The 23367-nt window shown below is 44.2% G+C and overlaps 1 protein-coding gene across 1 annotated transcript in view; it reads right to left on the bottom strand.

Annotated features, from left to right (window-relative positions):
* Positions 1–486: 486 nt before the first annotated feature.
* Positions 487–23367, bottom strand: part of LOC308676286 (integrin alpha-X-like) — a 72714-nt gene continuing 49833 nt past the window's right edge. Inside the window, exons 17-30 of the mRNA XM_081342099.1 lie at positions 21835–21986; positions 19027–19158; positions 16973–17046; positions 15475–15616; positions 13460–13570; positions 11936–12018; positions 11766–11849; positions 11170–11242; positions 9173–9280; positions 5321–5398; positions 4171–4293; positions 3571–3669; positions 2063–2173; positions 487–805 (exon numbers count right to left, since the gene is read on the bottom strand). Coding sequence (XP_081198225.1) covers positions 704–805; positions 2063–2173; positions 3571–3669; positions 4171–4293; positions 5321–5398; positions 9173–9280; positions 11170–11242; positions 11766–11849; positions 11936–12018; positions 13460–13570; positions 15475–15616; positions 16973–17046; positions 19027–19158; positions 21835–21986 — 1472 coding nt within the window. The 3' untranslated portion in view covers positions 487–703. The remainder of the gene's footprint in view (positions 806–2062; positions 2174–3570; positions 3670–4170; positions 4294–5320; positions 5399–9172; positions 9281–11169; positions 11243–11765; positions 11850–11935; positions 12019–13459; positions 13571–15474; positions 15617–16972; positions 17047–19026; positions 19159–21834; positions 21987–23367) is intronic.

Here is a 23367-nt window from a genome sequence, read left to right as displayed (position 1 = left end):
CAACGTGGCAAACCACAGCTAAATTATTGTGTTGTGCAAAGCTAGTGCAGTATGTGTAAACATGCTACATTAGGCAAGCGTAGCCACTGCTGGACTGTAAATGGGGAACACAGAGCAATTTCATAAGAAAGATAAAAGAGACACAGTCACTCAGAAATGACTATGGCAAAATTCTTCTCTTTGCCATCAGGTCAACCAGAGGGGTGGGCAGTGCATATGAATTTAATGATCTGAAATCTAAAATCTTCTCTTGGAGTCAGGCACTTGTAGGCACCCAAGAAAGAGACGGCTGGACTGTTCTCCTGCAATGCTACTATGCCATAAGCAGCATGTTCTGAATTCCTGCAGAAGTATTCCACAACTTCGATTCCAGAGTGGGAGCATTCACTCTCCTCTGGGTCGTTTTCCCAGTGTTACCAATTTGTTCAAACCATTTTCGTGGGGGAAAAACTGCCACCAAACTTTTGTTTTGTTTTGTTTTTTAAATATAAATTTATTTGAATTTTGAATTAGTTAATTCTACTTAGCTTCTCACCCTCTTGTCTCTCAATCCCTCCCCATCCATCCCATTCGTTTCCTAGTAATCTAGAGGTCCTGCCTCTCCATTTTTCGACCCTGTTTGAGTGGCTGTATTATTCCTGTTCCAGACAAGGCGGGAATCCTGGCTTGCAAGTTGCATCCAGATCCAGAATCCCTTCCTCCCTTAGGAAGCAGCTGAAGTTGAAGGAGCTTGGTCACTGGGAGCAGCTGCTCCAGCTGCATTTGCATCCATTTGGGGTGCACGCTTGCGTTTAAAGAATCCCAACTGGAGAGATGATAGAGGCGGGGGGGGGGGGGGGGAAGGGGGTAGAGAAGAGAGAGGAAACAGATTTAAGATGGAGAAATTGCAATGCATCTCTCAACAGCACTAAAATAATAGGATCAATAACAACAGGATCTTCTAATCTCTTTTCTAAAATGCCAAAGTAGCTGCAAAGAGCACCTAACAGGAAATCTGTTGCATCTGTTTTATCCAACAGATTTCCTTGGTTCTGAAACGATCCAGGGTGTACAATTTAAATGTGCTAATGCAGTGTTTTTCAACTTTGGAAATTTTAAGATGTGTGGGCTTCAACTCCCAGAATTCTCCAGCCAGCCACTGATCTAGCAGATCACAGATAACTTAAGAATTAAAATGCATAGGACAGATGAAGTTAATTTGTCTGGGAGTTGAAGTCCATATATCTTAACTTGGCCAAGGTTGAGAAACACTCTACTAATGTATATGACTGTACAGGTAGTCCTCAATTTACAACCATAATTGAGCCTGTCAACTAAGGGGGGAGGTTGTGACAGTCGTAAAGCAGGTCACCATATGACTGGATCCAATATTACAACCTTTTTTGTGGTGGTGGTGAAGTGAACCCATTGTTCACTATGGGCTGGTTTTAAGCCATCGTAAATTGTGGTCACGTGACCACAGGGCCCGGCAAATGGCTGTAAATGTGGGCCAGTTGCTGAGCACCCAAAATGCTGTCACATGATTGTGGAAGGGGTGATATCAGAACTTCAAAACTCAGGGCATAAGTAGCTTTTGGAGCGCCCGTTATATTTCAAACGTGACAGGTCTTAAATACTTTATGGGTTCTTTCTGCCAGACCATATTCTAAGCTACAGGAGGCTGAGATTTTCTGATGTAGTATGTGGATTGCCAAAAAATATTTCAGGGTTTAATAATACTGTGGTAAATTACAGTGTATGAGGAACACAGCCTACGTATATACTTTATTTCTATCTGAAGTTCCTGCTCAAAAAATTAGTTTGCAATCAGATAGAGCAGGGATCTTCAAACTTGGCCCTTTTATGACTTGTGGACTTCAACTCCCAGAATTCCTCAGCCAGCCCATTGAAGTCCACAAGTCATAAAAGGGCCAGGTTTGAAGATCCCCTGAGATACACAGACAGCCTCCACTGAAACAGATCTAGGTTCTGAGGTTGATTTAAAGGAGAGATGGGAATAAGGTCCCAGAAGCCCAGATCCTAGCAAGACCCACATCAAACAGCCGAAACAACCAGCACAAACCTTATACAAGACAGCCACTATAATGGCTAAAAGCACAATGCCTCCAATGGTGCTGCCAATGATGATGCGGACAGGATTGAACGGTGAAATTAACTCAATTGTTGTGGTGATCTGAAAAAGAAAAGCAATGGGAAGCTGAAGTCTGTTCCTACAACCGGTTTCCATTCTAGGAATCGGTTTACCTAGAAGCCTGCTTGCTAGATTCAACTGCAAAACTGCCCAAAAGATAGCATAAGAAAGATTTGGAGAAATTAGCCTTTGCTGAACACTCATTTTGTTATTCCCCTTTGGCATAAGCGTCCTTATGCTATGTGCCAAAAAAGGAGGAAGAACTGTAGGCAAAGGAATTGCTGGGTGCTCTCCGAACTTGGTTGTTTTCCTTTAGACGTTTTATTACCCATCTAGGTAACGTCATCAGTGCTAGAAAGGAATTGGATTCTTCTAGCAATGTTAACATTACCTAGTTCAGTAATGCAACATTGAAGAAGAAAACAGCCAAGGACTTTCACAGTTCAACCCTGATCTACAAATATTCTCTTCTGTTGGTAGGCAAATGAAAGATATGAGGTAAGAAAATGAAAAATGGATGGATTGAGTTTGCACGATGCTATTCACCATTCATTCTCTCTCCAGGGCAGAACTAGCTCAACGTACTTTTGTCCCAGTCACTTGCGTTGCATTCAGTCCACTTTCGTTCAGCTCCCATTCGTTCTTGACTCTTTCTTCATTCTCCCAAGTTCAGCTTGCTATTGCATTTCTCCTGACAAACCCCACGCTCACTTCCGCATGACAAAGATGGCAGATGCATGTTTGTTTGTTTTTTTACTAGCAGGCATTTCAGTTCCTTTCGATAAAGATCCACTCATCACGACAGAGCAGATACGATGGTGGGAAGCCAAATCCATTAGCTTCCCACCTGGTTCTTGCCCATTGCTCTCCCTTCTCTTGCATTCAATGTGTTTCAAGTCTATAAGAACAAATCCTTTCTGGGCCTCTGAGGTTGTGGAAAGGTTTCGCCCTAAGAAAGTTGGTTAGTCTTGAAGATGCCATCAGATTCCATGACTCATTTGCAGCATGGACTAACTAAGAGAGCTCTCCAAAGCAGCTGAGGGTCGGACGGAAGCAATGGGTGGAAGCTCATCCAAGAGAGAACCAGTCTGGAACTAAGGAGAAACTTCCTGCTAGTAAGAACAATTAACCAATGGAACAGCTTGCTTCATGGAGTGCACCATTGCTGGAGGCCTTCAAGAAAAGATTGGACAGACCTCAGGTGTAGGCAACCTCGGCTCTTTTATGACTCATGGACTTCAACTCCCAGAATTCCTGGGTCAGCTGACTCACCTACTAAGATTGCTGACTCAGGAATTCTGGGAGTTGAAGTCCATGAGTCATAAAAGAGCCGAGGTTGCCTACCCCTGTGACCTAGATCCCTTCCATCCCTCTGATTCTATGACTCCTTCCACTGCTCAACCATTAACTCTTTAGTCAACCAACCCTGGCTGAATTACCTGGCTGAAATGAAAGCCCTCTGCTTCGTTCAGGAAAAATCTGGTCTCATCCACCCTTATGGATGCCTCGCTGCCAACGTGGAATATTTCGGACTTCAGCTTTAGAAGTGATAAGCAAATGAAAGAGATCGATATAATTTAGTCAGTGAAAGAGATCAATATAATTTGGACTTGGAGGTGAGACAGGGACACTCCTGAGCATGTTTAGAGCGTCTGGCTTAGGTTTGGGCAATCTTTCCCTGGAAGCCTCCCCGCCCCTCCGTTATTTCCTAATAACCAATCTAATAACCAAGTTGGACTAGAAGACCTCCAAGGTCCCTTCCAGCCTATGATTTTATATTTTTAAATTTCTTTCTTCATTCCCTTTTGCTTAGCTCACCAATCGATTGACTAAAAAAGAGAGTTCATTTTTCTTATTTTCAACACATGAAATCTGAAATCAAACATCTAAGGCAGCTGTCATAAGCATTTCCTTTATAGGAATCAAGAATGAATAGGAAATTCTTTACAATGCTTTCTTTGCCCAAGGTATTTAATAGAAATATACCTTCCAAACAGAACAATGTAATAGTCCTATTATCTGACAGAGGTGTCACTTACTTTGAGAGATTCGTCTTCTCTATAAAAATCTCCAGAAAAATTGAATCTGATCCATTCTCCCTTAGCAAGACTGTTAATAAAGCAGTAAACTTTGGGGCAAGCAACAGCCCCCTGACAGCCTCTCTGTCAAAAGAAGATAAGAAAAGAGAATTTGTATTGCAGGGTCCAATCTGGGTCAGTAACCAGACCAGTGGTTGAGTCTTCTGAGCTTTGAGAGTTGTGATGGAGGCCTTCCTCAGGGAACTTCTCTCTATCAGAATGTGTGCTTCTACGCGTAGTATTTATGGACCTGATAAGCTGGTGGTAAATCAGCACTCCTGTTGACTGACAAAGGACTCGTTTCCCAGGCTTCAATAATTTCCCTGGCTATTTTTGTCTCTGCTCAGCCAACAATCTTAGTAGCTGTGAAATTGATTGTATGTCTTTGTTCATTGCATACACACAACCAGGCACCACATAAATGCTATGCACAGAATAGCTGATAATGCACATTCTGGTGAGAGAGAAGTTCCCCGAGGATGGGCTCCAGCACAGGTCTGAACGCTCGGAAAATTGAACCTCTAGTTCTGGTGACTGACCCAGATTGCATCCTGCGACATTATCCTGGAACACATATATATTCGCCTTCATTCATGAGAATTGGTGTTGCTGCTTGCTGTCACCATCTCAGACAAAAACACCTCTCAGCTTCAGTTGAGGAATTTCTTCTCATAAAAAGGTATCAGCCCAAAGGAAGGTACAATCCTTGACTTACAACCATTCGTTTAGAAACCGTTCAAAGTTAATGCAGCATTGGAAAAGGTGACTTACAATGAGTCCTCTCACTTATGACAGTTGCAGCATGGCTACAGACATGTGATCAAAATTTGGCTGCCTGGCAACCAACACGTATTTGTAACGGTTGAGATGTCCTGGTTTCATTTGGTTGACATTTGCAACCTTACCCAGCTGGCTTCCAACAAGCAAAGTCAATGAGGGAAGCCGGATTCGCTTAACAACTTAACAACTGCAGCAATTCACTTAACAACTGTGGCAAAAAAGGTCACAGAATTGGACCTGACTTGCTTAAAAAAAACCACCTTGTTTTGCCACGGAAATTCTGGTGCCAATTGTTGTCGTAAGTCAAGGACTACCTATGCCAGATTTTTACCTTGATGGGTTTTGTGACATTCTTCCTGTTGATTCCTGTTCTGAGCATAAACAACGGTGTGCAGGAGAAGTGATTTTTCTAGGGAAAAAAAGAAGAGTAATTTTGCACAAGTGGAACTTACAAGAAAATGTACCAAGTGATGCTATGAAAGAAACCGGAGTATCACAAAACATTAATGTGAACAAGTTAATGGACATTTCAAAAGGTCAATCTTATCTGGAAAAACAATACATTGTTTTTGATTAGCCCTTCTTTCTTGCATGCTGGGAAAAACAGGTTCAAAAGACAGACTCTGCCTTAATTGATGGACATCACCAGACGGTCAACACAGAAATCAGATTGACTATATGCTCTGCAGCCAAAGATGGAGAAGCTCTATACAGTCAGTAAAAACAAGACCAGGAGCTGACTGTGGCTCAGACCATGAGCTTCTTGTTGCAAAGTTTAGGCTTAAACTGAAGAAAGTAGGGAAAAGCACCAGGCCAGTCAGGTATGAATTAAATCATATCCCCATTGAATATACAGTAGAGGTGACAAATAGATTTAAGGAATTAGATCTGATAGACAGGGTGCCTGAAGAACTATGGACAGAGGTTCGCAATATTGTACAAGAGGTAGCAACCAAAACCATCCCAAAGAAAAAGAAATGCAAGAAAGCAAAATGGCTGTCTGAGGAAGTTTTGCAAATAGCTGAGGAAAGGAGGGAAGCAAAAGGCAAGGGAGAAAAAGAAAGATACGCCCAATTGAATGCAGAATTCCAGAGAATAGCTAGAAGAGATAAGAATGCCTTCTTAAATGAACAGTGCAAAGAAATAGAAGAAAACAATAGAATAGGGAGGACCAGAGATCTTTTCAAGAAAATTGGGGAGATGCAAAAATGCAAAAATGGGCATGATAAAGGACCAAAATGGCAGGGACCTAACAGAGGCAGAAGAGATTAAGAAGAGATGGCAAAATTACACAGAAGAAGAATGAGCTTAACGTCCCTGATAATCACAATGAGGTGGTCACTGACCTCGAGCCAGACATCCTAGAATGTGAAGTGAAGTGGGCCTTAGAAAAGCTGAGCAACAACAAAGCTAGTGGAGGTGACAGTATTCCAGCTGAGCTATTCAAAATCTTAAAAGACGATGCAGTAAAAGTGCTACACTCAATTTGCCAGCAAATTTGGAAAACTCAACAGTGGCCACAGGATTGGAAAAGATCAGTTTACATTCCAATTCCAAAGAAAGGCAGTGCCAAAGAATGTTCAAACTATCGCACCATTGCACTCATTTCTCATGCTAGTAAAGTTATGCTTAAAATCCTACAAGCTAGACTCCAGCAGTATGTGGATCAAGAACTACCAGAAGTACAGGCAGGATTTCGAAGAGGCAGAGGAAGTAGAGATCAAATAGCCAACATACGCTGGATCATGGAGAAAGCTAGAGAGTTCCAGAAAAACATCTACTTCTGCTTCATTGACTATGCTAAAGCCTTTGATTGTGTGGATCATAACAAACTGTGGCAAGTTCTTAAAGAGATGGGAGTACCAGAACATCTTATTTGTCTCTTGAGAAACCTATATGCGGGCCAAGAAGCAACAGTGAGAACTGGACACGGAACCACTGATTGGTTCCAAATTGGGAAAGGAGTCCGGCAAGGCTGTATACTGTCGCCTTGCCTATTTAACTTATATGCAGAGCACATCATGAGAAAGGCAGGGCTAGATGAATCAAAAGTTGGAATTAAGATTGCTGGAAGAAATATCAACAACCTAAGATATGCAGATGATACCACTCTAATGGCAGAAAGTGAAGAGGAACTGAAGAGTCTCTTGTTGCGAGTGAAGAAGGAGAGTGCAAAAGTTGGGTTGAAACTAAACATTAAGAAAACCAAGATCATGGCATCCGGCCCTCTCAATTCCTGGCAAATAGATGGGGAAGAAATGGAGGTAGTGACAGATTTTATTTTCCTGGGCTCCAAGATCACTGCAGATGGGGACTGTAGTCAAGAAATTAAAAGACGCTTGCTCCTCGGGAGGAAAGCCATGGCAAATCTAGACAGCACAGTAAAAAGCAGAGACATCACCCTGTCAACAAAAGTGCGTATAGTCAAGGCTATGGTCTTCCCAGTTGCAATGTATGGCAGTAAAAGTTGGACCATAAGAAAGGCTGAGCGCAAAAGAATTGAGGCCTTTGAACTCTGGTGCTGGAGAAGACTCCTGCGAGTCCCTTGGACTGCAAGGCGATCAAACCGGTCAGTCCTAGAGGAGATCAACCCTGACTGCTCTTTAGAAGGCCAGATCCTGAAGCTAAAACTCAAATACTTTGGCCACCTAATGAGGAGGAAGGACTCACTGGAGAAGAGCCTAATGCTGGGAAAGATTGAGGGCAAGAGAAGAAGGGGACGACAGAGAATGAGGTGGCTGGATGGAGTCACTGAAGCAGTAGGCGTGAGCTTAAATGGACTCCAGAAGATGGTAGAGGACAGGAAAGCCTGGAGGAACATTGTCCATAGGGTCGCGATGGGTCGGACACGACTTCGCAACTAACAACAACAACAACAGTTTGTTATTTCCAAAAATGTTTATATAAGCCCATTATCTTTTTGACAATAACCCTAACTTATGACATTCATCACAATTCTTTCTGGACACAGGCAGTCCTTACAACCGTTGCAGCATCCCCAAATTCAAGTGATCGAAATTCAGATGCTTGTCAACTGGCTCATATTTATGACGGTCGCAGCGTCCCAGGGTGATGTGATCAGGTTTTGCGACCTTCTGACAAGCAAAGTCAGAAAGAGCCTTGGTGGAGCAGTGGGCTAATGCCTCCTTAAATAACACCAGCTGCCTGCAATTAGTGCAGGTTCGAGTCCCACCAGGCTCAAGGTTTACTCAGCCTTCCATCCTTCCGAGGTAGGTAAAATGAGGACCCAGATTGTTGGGGGCAATAAGATGACTATGTAAAATGCCGCTTGGGGGGGGGGGAAAGCCCTAATAAGCAGGCATATACATAGAATGAAGGCTATTGCTAAGCACATTGATTTGTGCTTCTTAGATTGTAAGCCACCCTGAGTCTTCGGAGAAGGGCGGGATATAAATGGGATTAAAAAAAAAGTCAATCGGGGAGCCAGATCCACTTAACAACCCTGTTACTAACTTAACAATTGCAGTGATTTGCTTAAGAACTGTGGCAAGAAACGTTGTAAAGCAGGGCAAAACTCATTTAGCAAATGTCTCACTTAGCAACAGAAACTTGTGGCTTGCAACTGCAACGGAGCCCAACATTTCTGCTGCTAAGTGAGACATTTGCTAAATGAGTTTTGCCCCCCCCCCGTTAGAGATAGATAGATAGAAATAGAGAGATAGAGAGATACAGGTAGCCCTTGATTTACAACCGCAGTTGGAACTAGAATTTCCACCACTAAACAAGGCGGTTTTTAAGTGAGTCACACCTGATTTTACACTCTTTTCTGCCACAGTTGTTAAGTGAATCACGTAGCCATTCAGCAAATCCGGCTTCCTCTATTGACTTTGCTTGTCAGAAGCCAGTTGGGAAGGTTGCAAATGGTGATCACGCAACCCAGGACGCTGCAAACACCCTAAGGAACTATCAATTGCCAAGGGAGCTGAATTTTAATCACCTGACTGTGAGGATACTGCAATGGTTGTAAGTGTGAGGACCGGTTGTAATTCACTTTTTCCGAGGACTAGCAGCCATTTGTTTAGTGACCGTTCAAAATTCGAGGACTGTCTGTACCCTTCCAATACTAAATCTTTCCTCCAGGTTTCTAGTCTTCCTCCCCACAAACATTATCCAGATGTTCTCTCTTGCAAGCCCTCTAATCAACCAGCAATCTTCTTCTTACCACATAGCTGTAGGACGGGGTTATATTCCAAAAGAACCCCTGTTTTGTCTTCAAAGGCAGCTCAAAAGTCACATTGACTGCAGTGGAGTTTGAGTCCAAATTCCTCACCTGCCAGAAGAAAAAAAAGCAAATTGAATAAATTGGAAGACATGGAATCAGGTATGGAAGTAGATGTTGGCAGAATGAACATGTCAAGTGCTGGGACCAAACCGTTTGCAACTGAAAATAGTAGAGTGAGCAGATTGCTCTGTTACTCCGGGTAGGTTTCAATACACTTGGGCAGGGGTAGGCAACCTTGGCTCTTTTATGACTCGTGGACTTCAGCTCCCAGAATTCCTGAGCCAGCCATGCTGAGGGGAAAGGGAGAGGTTTCCAAGCTGAGCCATGTTGGCTCAGGAATTCTGGGAGTTGAAGTCCATGAGTCATAAAAGAGCCAAGGTTGCTTACCCCTGCACTTGGGTGATCTCTTCATTTTTTCCCCTCAGTTTTTTTTAATACCATTTTTCCCACAGAGACATTCTCTGTCTACCAAAAAAATAGAGAGAGACTTCTCTCTCATAAAGACCCACAGAGAGACTGTTTATTGTAAGTAGGTATGCAAAGAAAAGGGATGCGGTGGCTCAGTGGGTTAGGACGCTGAGCTTGTCGATCAGAAGGTCGGCAGTTTGGTGGGGCGAATCCCAAGTGCCGCGTAACAGAGTGAGCGCCTGTTACTCATCCCAGCTTCTGCCAACCTAGCAGTTCGAAAGCACGTAAAAATGCAAGTAGAAAAACAGGGACCACTACGGTGGGAAGGTAACAGCATTCCGTGCGCCTTTGGCGTCTAGTCATGCCGGCCACATGACCACAGAGACGTCCTCAGACAAGCGCTGGCTCTTCGGCTTTGAAACGGAGATGAGCACCGGCCCCTAGAGCTGGAAACGACTAGCACGCACGTGCGGGGGAACCTTTACCTTTACCTTTTTATGCAAAGAAAGATAGATAGCCGGAATGGTGGACAGGTTGAGTAAAGGAGTAAAGGCAGATTTATTTATGCCTTTGTTTAAACTTTATTTGTGAGTCACTCTAATCACATAATTCTGGGTGATGAACAATAAAGTAGAAACATGGTGGAAAATAAGAACACAAAACAATATAAAAATATGGAAATAGATTCAGGTAATACTCGAGTTATGACCATAATGGAAACTGCCTACAGATAGTCCTCAACTTTTCAGCAGTTTGTTTATTGACCGTTTGAAGTTACGACGAGACTGGAAAAAACTGACTTATGACTATTTTTCACACTTACAACCGTTGTAGCATCCCCATGGTCAAGTGATTTAAATTCAGATGCTGGAAAATTGACTCGCATTCATGACGGTTGCAATGTCCCTATGATCCCCCTTTTGCAACCTTCTGACAAGCAAAGTCAATGGGGAAAGCAGATTCACTTAAGAACCGTATTACTAATTTAACAACTGCAGTGATTCACTTAAGAACTGTGGCAAAAAAAGTCGTAAAAATGGGGCAAAACTCAATTGACAAATGTCTCACTTAGCATGAATTTTGGGTTCAATTGTGGTCATAAGTTGAGGACTTCCTGTATTATGGTTGTAATTCATAATGGTTCATAAAAGAGGTCAGTCACATGATTTACCTGATTTTTTTCAACCTTTTTTTGCAGCAGTCATTAAGCAAACATAACGGTTGTAAAATGAATGGCACAATCAAGGGATTGCTACAGTTGTTAAGCAAATCCATTGCTCGCTATGGTGCAGGTTTGCTAAAAACCAGAAAAAATGCCAGTTTTTGGCAAAACCATTGTAAAATGTGGCCATGTGACCGCAGGACACCGCAAACCACCATTGATGCAGCTGTGTTGCTGAACACCTGGATTGAGGTCACATGACCTGGGAGGTGGCCGACCATCAGAACTTCAGATCCGGATCTTAAGTTCTCCTTTTTTGGATCGGTCATAACTTCAGTGCTCGCTAAACCAATTGTCGTATGATTACCTCATAGCTATGCGTAAGTATTTTCTTCTCTGGGTCCTCAGTAGAGAAGTTGAGATATGCAGTGGACTGAAGCCTAGAGGGGAAAAGAGAGACCTTCATTTGGATCATGAAAGGGGAAGTCCTACGTCTTCCTTCAACAACAGCCCTGTAAAGTAGGCTGAGCTGAGAGAGTATGACTAGGCGAAAGCCGCACTAAGGTTGTCTATAATATGAAGTCCCTGCTGATAGTCCAGCACCACCCTGGTTCTTGCGCTGGGAAGGACAAACTAGGCCAGGGGTAGGCAACTTCGGCTCTTTTATGACTCGTGGACTTCAACTCCCAGAATTCCTGAGCCAGCATAGCATAGCATAGCTGGCTCAGGAATTCTGGGAGTTGAAGTCCACAAGTCATAAAAGAGCCGAGGTTGCCTACCCCTGAACTAGGCGAAAGTCAACCAGGGGGCTTCTGTGGCTGAGAATGGGCTAGAATCCCAGTTTTCCAGCTCCTACTTCAACATTTTCACCACAAACGAAGATTATTCCTGGGAAACAGGCTTTCGGGGTAGGAAATCACACACACACACACACACACACAAAGGGGGGGGAGACAGTATTACTCTTTCACTATGACGTTGACAGGATGCAAAACAGGTAGCCGGCCGGAAGCCTCGTTGTTCTCCTGCGTGTTGCTCTCATTCTGACTAGAAGAGACCAAAAAGGAGAAGGCAGTGAGGAAAAGCAATTTAGAAACTGCAGAGAGAGGCAGACACTCCGCGGGGTTCCTTACCTGTGTGCACGGATGGTAAAGTAAACAAATTTGTCAGGCCAGGTATCACCTTTGGAGGAGCGGAAGGAAACCCGGAGGAAGGCCTTCAAGAGAGAACATCAGAGAGGGCAGAGCCTATAAGAACATTCTCTTCCTGTTCAACCCCACGTTCTTTTGTCAGCCCTTCCTTCAGCTAAAACTGCTCTCCCCCCACCGTTAACTGCAGCAACCCCCCCCCCCAAATACAGGTAGTCCTCGACTTACGACCACAGTCGAGCCCAAAATTTCTGTTGCTAAGCCAGACAGCTGTTAAGTGAGTTTTGCCCCCATTTTATTCTTGCCACAATTGTTAAGTAAGTCGCTGCAGTTGCTAAGTTAGTAATACAGGCGTTAAATGAATCTGGCGTCATGGTTCCGACTAATGAGACAGATCAAAGAACAATGCAGCACTGTTTATTCTAAAAAGTCTATAATAATGAGAACGAAGCATCGGCACTCACGAATGGATGCCAAAATCTGAATTCTCCTCCCCTGAACACATCCTATCAAACACAATTCCCTCCCTTATTTGAACGTCATAAATCACATTCTCCAATTAGCTTAAAATGCAAGCTTCACTTCCGTTATCTAGCCCGCCACTCCTTATCTTATTTAAACAACCAGGTTAGCATTTTCCTCCCCCCACCCCCACCCCCAGCTTAATTTTATTCAGAGCAAACAATTTAAAGAAAAAAGCTGCCTCTTATATTGTCAGAGCAAAAACATCCAATGTTTGCAGCGTTGACATCTGGTTTTTTCCATTGACTTTGCTTGTCAGGTTACAAAAAGGGATCACGTGATCCCAGAACATTGCAACCGAGTCAGTTGCCAAGTATCTGAATTTTGATCATGTGACCATGGAGATACTGCAATGGTCACAGATGTAACAAATGGTCCTAATTCACTTTTTTCCAGTGCCATTGTAACTTCATGGGTATAACTTAAGGACTACCTGTATTTTGGGATGCCGGTTCCCATTACCTCCAAAACCTCACCACCCTACATTGTTGGTGGGAACTCAAAGAGCCTAGCTTGCAGAAATGTTACGCATTTGCCTGCTTTGGTTACGGTGTTGATTCTCTTTCCACCAATCACTGGGAGAAACGAGGAATGGAACTTGCTTATTTATATATTTACTAAATGTATGATCCACTTTGGACAGTGAGGTGGATGGCATATGAATTTAATAAGTAAATGAAAATAGTAATTTGTGCCCTGTCTCTCCATCCCTTTTCCGCTTTTCTCCCGCTGGTTTTTAAGGTTGCATCACGTCATGATTGCACTTATAAATGTACAGACTAGAAAGTTTTTCTTTGAAAACAAGAGAAATCTGAATTCACTTTCTTCTCTGCACACTAATTATGCAGAAGCAGGACACAACGGCTAGCCTCGCTTACATCGGCATCCTGCCTAGGAACATTTTATTTTTCACATTTCGCTTTCACGTACTCTTGTTCTCACGGCTCTCCTTTGCTTTTGTACTTGACTTCACTTCCCATTTCTTACCCGAGTGCCTCCTTTGAGAGCAGGTGTCCTGAAATGGCAGGAGTTATGGCGTACGGTGTCATTTCCTTGGGATCTGTGCACCTGACAAGCCAGGAACAGGGGCCAATTCGACTGGAAGCAGAGAGAGGTTTAAAAAACAAAAGTCAGATCGTGCCCAGAGAACATAAAGGAAAGTGATATACAAGAACCAGGCTAGCTGTCTTTTGCAAGCCTGCCCAGGCATCCAGAATTTCAGTAGATGCTTAGTCTGTTATACCATTGTCAAAGTACATTTAGTGGGAATGCAAAAAAATAGGGACCACTACGGTGGGAAGGTAACAGCGTTCCGTGCGCCTTTGGCGTCTAGTCATGCCGGCCACATGACCACAGAGACATCCTCAGACAAGCCGTGGGACAGGCTGGCCAGTGCGCGTAGGTGTGCATGCATACACACCCACTCGCGCTAGCGCTGCAACCGTGGAGCATGAAAACGGGCCGGCGCGACGTCTCGAGGCATGAAAATGGACCACCACCGTCCTTTGGGGCATGAAAATGGGATGCCACCATGCCTCAGGGCATGAAAACGGGACGCCACCGCACTGCGGGTCATGAAAACGGGACACCGCTGCGCCACGGGGTGCAAAAAATGACTACCGTTGTGCCTTGGGCCATGAAAACAGGATGCCGCCATGCCGTGGGGTGCAAAAACAGGATGCTGCTGTGCCTCGGGGCACGAAAACGGGCTGCTGCTGCCCTGTGGGGCGCAAAAACAGGTGCCACCATGCCGTGGGGCACGGAAACAGGGCATTATGCTGCACAAGAATCAGGTAGGGCTAGTATCAGGCGGGCGCTAGCCCCGCCCTGTTTGCATTGCAGCCCCGTGCACACGTGCACACACGCGTGTGTGTAAAATGCTTCCCCCTTCCTTTCCCTCCAGGTTTGCCAACCAAGAAAGGTTGCTGACCTCTGGACTAGAAGACCTCCAAGTCCCTAACAGAATTCTGTTATTCTGTTAACTCTATACCCAACTCATTAGATCCAGCTAATCCAATCCCTGTTATATGTTTGCTGGCAAAGTAATTTTCTTTTGGTTGGTCTTTCTTTTTCCCAATAATTAAGGGGAAATTAATATATAGCTGGTCCCTATTTTTCTACTTGCATTTTTACATGCTTTCAAACTGCTAGGTTGGCAGAAGCTGGGACAAGTAACAAGCGCTCACTCTGCTACGCGGCACTCGGAATTCGATCCGCCAAACTGCCGACCTTCTGATCGACAAGCTCAGTGTCCTAACCCACTGAGCCACCGAAGGTAACAGCGTTCCGTGCGCCTTTGGCGTCTAGTCGTGCCGGCCACATGACCACGGAGACGTCCTTGGACAAGCACTGGCTCTTCGGCTTTGAAACAGAGATGAGCACCGGCCCCTAGAGTTGGAAACGACTAGCACGCATGTGTGGGGGAACCTTTACCTTTAATATATACAGTAGCTGCATAGATTGGTTGCTTAGACTTCTATTAGCTTCAGATTGCTTTGCAAGGGAGTGGCAACAGACCGCTATGTGGGGAGCTTGCCATGGTCATCTTCGGAGGGGAATTTTTCTAGATTTCTGTCTGAATCAGATCCCTGGGGTTTCCTAATATTCTCCCATCTATCTTCCTAATATTCTCCTATCTATGCAGCTGGTTTGGCTTTTTCTAGATCAAGGAGTCCTTGGTGCTCTCTGAGCTTGGCTGCTTGCTGGCAGACATTTCATTACCCAGCTAGGTAATCTCATCAGTGCTGGTGAGTGTGGGGTTTTCTCCCTGTTTATATACAGCAGCTGTATATTTTCTACCGCTAGCTGATCTTCTATGCTGTCTGTACAGTGGCTGATCTTTTTCTAGATCATCCAACTCTGCAAGATCAGAGCTGCCAGGTAACCTTACTGGTGACACCTGAATCTTGATCTACAAACGTCCAGCATTGCCACCTTAATCCCCCCCCCATTCTTTTCCTCCCCACTATATCCCACCCCCCCAAAAAAATCATCAAACTCACTAGAAGAACTGAAGCTCCTTGGAAGGACAAAACAGAAGAGTAGTAAAAGGAAATAGCCGGCTCATATGCCAATTCTCCCAGATTTTCTAGTTTCACTGTTAGGTTTAGTATGAAATTTGGGCTCAGCTTCAGTCCTTTAGATCTGAAATACAACAATGGAAAATATTTCCTCAACGCCAAGGACCGCTGGTGACTTTCTGTCTGTCTCCACTTCCCAACATCCATAATATAGAAACGGTCGCTAAATCTACTACATGAATTACAAGGAAATGAATGTAACCCCTTCTATCCAATGGCCAATGTTAGCAGAACACAAAAGCAAATTAAAATGGGCATTTGATGGGCTGACCTTTATTGCAAACCACTAGAGTGCCCGTCTCCAGCACAAGAGGACTGACAGAAACAGATACAGGACACAATCCAAGCGATGCATCTCAGACTCATTATATAATGGGGATTGTTGGAAGAAACAACAATCACAGGCTCTGGTATTTTATCTATGATTTCACAATAATCTTGGGTCTGCCTCTCAGCTTGTGTACAGCTTCCTACCAATCAGAGGTAGCACTTCCAAGTGGATGGCCAAGGCGTATAGGGTCTCCTGCTTGAGCAAGGGGTTGGACTAGAACAGGGGTCGGCAACCTGGAAAAGGAAAAGAGCCACTGGGAACCGGTTCCATCACACATAAAAAAAGTGGGAGCCGCGTGCGTGCGTCCAGGCACGCGCATGCGCAAAAAAGTTTTTTCTTGCGCATGCACGGACGCGCGCGGTTGCCATTTTTTTTATGTGTGATGGAACCGGTTCCCGGTTGCGCGATGGCGACGGCCCGTTTGCAGAGCTACCGCCTTCGGCAGCCTGCAAACGTGCCGCGACAGCTTTCTCAAAGAGCGGCGCCGCTGCCCGTTCGCGCGGAGGTGCGCGCGCACCTCTCCAAAGGTTTGGGGAGGTGCGCGCGCACCTACGCTCGTTCGGAGAGGTGCGCGCGCACCTCTCGGAATGGGCAGCGGCGCCGCTTGTTGGGAAAGCTGCCGCGGCCCGTCTGCAGAGCTGCCGCTTTCGGCAACCTGCAAACGTGCCATGGCAGCTTTCTCAAAGAGCGGCGCCGCTGCCCGTTCCCGCAGAGGTGCGCGCGCACCTCTCCAAAGGTTTGGGGAGGTGTGCGCGCACCTCCGCCCATTCGGAGAGGTGCGCGCGCACCTCTCCAAACGGGCGGTGCCACTCTCCATTTGGAGAGGTGCGCGCGCACCACTGCCCGTTCGAAGAGGTGCGCACGCACCGGGCGGCTGGGAGCCGCAGGAGACGGCTCAAAGAGCCGCATGTGGCTCTGGAGCCGCGGTTTGCCGACCCGTGGACTAGAAGATCTCCAAGGTCCCTTCCAGTTCTATTCTGACTGTGTATCTCTTGGCTCTTGCACCATATAATGTCTTTCCATGGGATCCAAGCTTGCACCAGCGAAGGACAGAATTAAAAAAAAACATGGACGCCACACATTACTCACCCTGAGAAGTTAAAAGATACGGAAAGATCAGGAACACAAATTCCATCCTGACCGCAGTCTTTCTGGAAGGGAACCTGGTGGAATAAGAGAAACAGCAGTGAGGTGAGCCACATGGGCTAATTGACAGAATGAGCTTTCTTAAGGAGGGCCCCTACAGAAGGAGACAAAGGCATAAACTGATGTAAGGATGGGTAGAATCATATATCTAACACAGGATAACATGTATTATGAGTTCCTCAAGCATCTATATACTAAAGCTTTCGTTATGTTTGTCTGCTTGTACCTTCCACTTCACCCAAACGAGACGTTATACTGCCACAGTTTTTGAACCGAGTACCTAAAACGTGCTAACTTACAAGAATGGACAAAAATCCAGGACTCGTTTACTTCTGCAGAATTGCAATTTCCACAATGTTCAAACCAGTTTGAAGTGCATACTTGTGGCTGTTGCAGTGTCCCTGTGGTCTCCCAATTGTGACTCTTGACTCTCTCTACCACTCCCCAAGCAAAGTAAATGGGGAAGCTGACAGGAGTCAGAGGTTGCTCTTGCTCCCACTGCTTTTTTGCACAACTGTATATTTGTTTAAGTAAGTTAATATTAGTTAACTTATTGTGAAGTTTGTTTCCCCCCGCAAATATTTTTTGTCTATTTATGATGTTTACGCTTTTTAATTGATCCCTCCACCATGGGGGTAAAAACATATGGTCAGCTTATAATTTAATGTTTGTTCTGGTCACATTACCTTTCTCTCAAAGTGGTTTTATTTCTTTAGGAGGATGGCATTTTCCTGTCTTCTCATTATGAAATCTGAATGGTAGTTATCCTCTATGTCAAGTGTCTCTCAAAGTTGGCAACTTTAAGAACTTCACCTGACTGGGGAAATCTGGAGTTGAAGACCATCCATCTTAAAAGTTGTCAAGATTGAGAGACACTGCTTTTATGGACACAAGAAGAATCCATTTGATCACACAGTCATAACCAGTGACCTTTTTCAATTTAGCCCAGTTACAACATTCCAGAACCTTTCACACTTGTGAAATCCCTTCATAACTAACATGCAAGCCTGTGAGAGTTTGGGAGTAAAGCAAGCGATAAGTCAGCTGACAGATTATTTTATAGTTGATAACTCAGCTCAGGTGGAGAGGGATTTAATGGAAAGCATTTTAGAGATTCCACATTAGTGAACTTAATAAATGAGGCTGGGGACGTCCTATGGCACTTTCCAAGATTCTGTACTTATCTGAGACCCCTTTCAAAATTCCTTGCCGATATCTGTAGTTCTTGCTTCCTCAATTTTGCCATCTCTGTGGGGCAACGCAAGTGGTCCTTGACTTACAACTATTCATTTAATGACCATTCAAAGTTACAATGGCACTGAAAAAAGTGTGTTACGACTGTTGTTCACACTTATGACCATTGCAGCATCCTCATGGTCACGTAATCAAAATTTGGAAGCTTTGCAACTGACTCACATTTATGACGGTTGCAGTGTCCCGGGGTCACGTGATCACCTTTTGCGACCTTCTGACGAGCAAAGTCAATGGGGAAGTCAGATTCACTTAACAACCATGATACCAATTTAACAACTGTGGTGATTCATTTAACAACTGTGACAAGAAACTGGGGCGAAACTCACTTAGCAACTGTCTTGCTTTGCAACAGAAATTTTGGGCTCAAAATTGTGGTCGTAAATCGAGGACTATATGTACCCAAGCCTTGTGTTTATAAGAAACCTAGCTTTTGTGGGCGATGGAAAGAACCCTCTTTTGAACAGATTTGCTCATAAACATGCCTTCAAATTTGCTTCTGGAACTGAAAATGGCATGAAATAAGAATGGTGGGTAAGACAATGAGTGGACCCTTGCATTGAGATGTCGGGCAGCCATTTTCTCCCCTCCAGGCTACCATCTCAATACTGCTCCTGAGAGGAAAGATGGATTCAAATGAGACGTAGTGGACTGGCACAAAGTCAGAAATGCTCAGGACTGGCTCATGACAGAGGAGATGTTAGTTCCAGATAAAGAAAGTGAAAAGACAGAGTACAAAAAAATACCTCGATGACCGTGGAGGTTTTTGTCTCAGGATGAAAGACAGGTCGCAGATTCCTGTCAGAGACATCTGCTTGTGCCTGAACTGAGAACTTTGTCTGCAGCACAACTGGAGAGAAGGAGTCATCCAGGCAGACCTGGGACCAATTAAAAAAGAGATTCTGGAGATCAGACATTTCCACCCAGATCAGTGGATTTCTTCATTCAGTGTTATAATAATTCTTACACCTACACTCCTCACGGTAGGAGTTCCAAAGGCATCCATTCTCCATTTTATCACCAAACCATTTGAAGCAAACTACCTTGACTTCTAATCACATTGAAATTTATTTTATTTATTTTTATTTTAATTCCATTTATATCCCACCCTTCTCCGAAGACTCAGGGCGGCTTACAAGCTTAGCATGCTGAAAACATGCACAGAACACCACAAACAAATTCACGCTCTCTCCAGATAATCAGTTAAAAAGCACCAAGAAATCTCATTTAATCATGTGATCATCTGATCCCAAGTGACTTCAGGCCCGGAGCAACCAAATCCCCTTCATTCCCATTAGATCCAAACTGGAAATCAAATTAGACCCCAAATGGAAATCAAATACATTTCTAGCATTCCCTACCCAACTACAGGTTTAGTACGTGATATATTCATTTTTGCGAAAACATCTGAGTTCTAGCTAGGAGGGGGAGTTTCCTGGCTATAACACTACCATTCCTCTACTGCATTTAAAAGTCCCTTCAAGCTATAGCAATAGACTTATATAACACTTTATAGTGCTTTACAGCCCTCTCTAAGTGGTTTACAGTCAGCATATTGCCCCCAACCATCTGGGTCATTTTACTGACCTCAGAAGGATGGAAGGCTGAGTCAACCTTGAGCCCCTGAGAATCAAACCGCTGGAAGTCGGCAGAATTAGCCTGCAATATGGCATTCTAACCACTGCACCACCACAGTTCTTTCACCTATGAAGGTGAAAGAATTGCATGCTTAGCATTTCTGCAACTGTGATCTCCTACTCTCTGCAGTGGCCAGAGTAGAGGCGGAACATACAGATGGTCCTTGATTTATGCCCGGTCATTTAGTGACCGCTCAAAGTTTCAGTGGACCTCCCCAGGGCTACCTACAGATTCAGATTCAAAGTTCTTACAGCCAGCCCTTCCCCATATTCACGGGATTGCATTTTCAGTACTCAGCAACTGGCTCACATTTATGTCCACTTGCAGTGTCCAGCAGTACATAACCGCGTTTGACTACAATTTTTACCGGCACTCGGCGTTTACTACTGATTTCTGGCAAAAAAAAAGGCCATTGCGTAGAACGAGTTTGCTTACCAATGGCTGTAACAAAAGGTCATAAAATTGATGTAGTCACACGGTGACTGGATTAATGACTGGCACAACGTAGGATCATAATTCCGGGCTCAATGACCATCATAAATCAAGGACTAGCTGTATATTCTTTGTAATGCCAGCACAAGGCACTCTGGATGTTGAAATTTGGAGAAATGAGGGAAGAGCAATAATAACCTTGAGTCCAAAAGCAAGGCAGTAGGCAGACAATTTTGTCACTGGGAAAATGGGCAATCCATAAGGTCATCAAAACTGAAGCAGCTCACAGGTACAAGTTTTTATTTAAGTTCCAATAAGCTGGTATAAAGCCAAAAATGAATGGGCTTCACTCCTCAAAATAGCTGATTTGATATGATGAGAAAAGGCCCCTGAATCGATGCAAATGTAATTACAGGCTTCCTCAACCAGGGGCTGAAGCAACCTGCATAATATCAAAGAGGGAAGAGGGACTATACCAGGGGTAGGCAACCTTGGCTCTTTTAGGACTCGTGGACTTCAACTCCCAGAATTCCTGAGCCAGCCATGCTGAGGGAAAAGGGAGAGGTTTCCAAGCTGAGCCATGCTGGCTCAGGAATTCTGGGAGTTGAAGTCCACGAGTCCTAAAAGAGCCAAGGTTGCCTACCCCTGGACTATACTATCTAAAAGGGAAGAGAGACTATAAAATTGGAGTTGTCCTTTGAAAAGAAGGTCAGAAGTCATTACACTGCAGTGTTTTTTCTTTCTTTTTCTTCCATTTCCTGCATTTCTTTCTCTCCTTTTTTTCTTGTAATTTGTCTTTTACTCTATGAGAAATTCTTATTATTTTTTTTAAAAAGGAAAGATTAACAGTATCTATCAATTACTAACAGTGAGGGGGAGGGAATAAGGACTAATATCCAAAGAAGCCAGAAACTTCAGATTGGTGAAATGTAATTTCTGATATCTTTTTTTTTTAATTCCATTTATATCCCGCCCTTCTCCGAAGACTCAGGGCGGCTTACAAGCTTAGCAGTAGCCTTCATTCTATGTATATGCCTGCTTATTAGGGCTTTCACACACACCCCAAGCGGCATTATTACAAAGTCAGCTTAATTGCCCCCAACAATCTGGGTCCTCATTTTACCTACCTCGGAAGGTTGGAAGGCTGAGTCAACCTTGAGCCTGGTGGGATGCGAACCTGCACTAATTGCAGGCAGCTGGTGTTACTTAAGGAGGCATTAGCCCACTGCTCCACCAAGGCTCTGATGCTACCTGCTTAATGGACCCATCTACAGTTGTTAGAATTCCCTTCTGGGATAAGGACATAATTGTGCCCTTAACCAGTGGAACAGCTTGCCGTCAGAAGTTGTGGGACGGGTTTTTTAAGAAGAGACTGGACAGTCACTTGTCTGAAATGGTATGGGTCTCCTGCTTGAGCAGGGGGTTGGACTAGAAGACCTCAAGGGTCCCTTCCAGCTCTATTCTGATTGATTGATTGTGCCTACCTGAGCCCACAGGGTCTTGTTGATGCAGATGGGCATAATTCCAATTTGGAGAGAATCTGAAAAACTGGGTGTCCCATGCTCTAGCATCAGGCGTGGTGAGGTCTGTTTAACATCAACATGAAGGCTGAAGTTGATTGTGGCTTTCAAAGAACCTTGTTTAAAAAAAAAAAAACAAAAGGGGAAGACAGAAGAAAGCAACCTCAACCAGATGATCATTGATTAAGAGAGCTTGATAAACAAGTTAATGAATGAGTTAGCATTCAGATAAAAATTTCAAATAACATGGGAATATATTGCTATTTATAATTGTCGTAGAGCAGTGTTTTTCAAACTTGGCACCTTCAACTCCCAGAATTCCCCAGCCAGCATCAACTCCCAGAATTCCCCAGCCACTATGTCCACACATCTTAAAGTCGACAAATTTGAAAAACACTGCCGTTGGTACTCAGCTGCTTTGAAACTCATCGAATTTGGTATTCAATGCATTTTGACGTGAAAATTTTGTCCTAATACTCAATTGATACCACTCTAATGGCAGAAAGTGAAGAAGAACTAAAGAGCCTCTTGTTGCGGGTGAAGAAGGAGAGTGCAAAGGTTGGGTTGAAACTTAACATTAAGAAAACCAAGATCATGGCATCTGGCCCTCTCAATTCCTGGCAAATAGATGGGGAAGAAATGGAGGTAGTGACAGATTTTATTTTCCTGGGCTCCAAGATCACTGCAGATGGGGACTGTAGCCAAGAAATTAAAAGACGCTTGCTCCTGGGGAGGAAAGCCATGGCAAATCTAGACAGCACACTAAAAAGCAGAGACATCACCCTGTCAACAAAAGTGCGTATAGTCAAGGCTATGGTCTTCCCAGTTGCAATGTATGGCAGTGAAAGTTGGACCATAAGAAAGGCTGAGCGCCAAAGAATTGAGGCCTTTGAACTATGGTGCTGGAGAAGACTCCTGCGAGTCCCTTGGACTGCAAGGCGATCAAACCGGTCAGTCCTAGAGGAGATCAATCCTGACTGCTCTTTAGAAGGCCAGATCCTGAAGCTAAAACTCAAATACTTTGGCCACCTAATGAGAAGGAAGGACTCACTGGAGAAGAGCCTAATGCTGGGAAAGATCGAGGGCAATAGAAGAAGGGGACGACAGAGAATGAGGTGGCTGGATGGAGTCACTGAAGCAGTAGGCGTGAGCTTAAATGGACTCCAGAAGATGGTAGAGGACAGGAAGGCCTGGAGGAATGTTGTCCATAGGGTCGCGATGGGTCGGACACGACTTCGCAGCTAACAACAAATACTCAATGTTTGTTTGATACTCAACAGACAAGCTAGAACTTGCTGGTGTCAACTGCCTTGTGACTTATTACATTATTTCTTATGGGAAAAAGTTGATATTCATCGTTTTTTGTACTCATCATGCCTCTCGGAACCAATTAACGACAAGTACCAAGGTACCGCTATATACTCTGGCAAGCCATCGAGGAGGCTTATAATTTAAAAACTCCAAAAAGTTAAAATTTCAGATTTGAGTTAACGATAA

Source organism: Vipera berus, assembly GCF_964194415.1.
Source record: "Vipera berus genome assembly, chromosome: W".
Classification (NCBI taxonomy): Eukaryota; Metazoa; Chordata; class Lepidosauria; order Squamata; family Viperidae; genus Vipera; species Vipera berus.
This window is presented reverse-complemented; position numbering and strand designations above follow the sequence as displayed.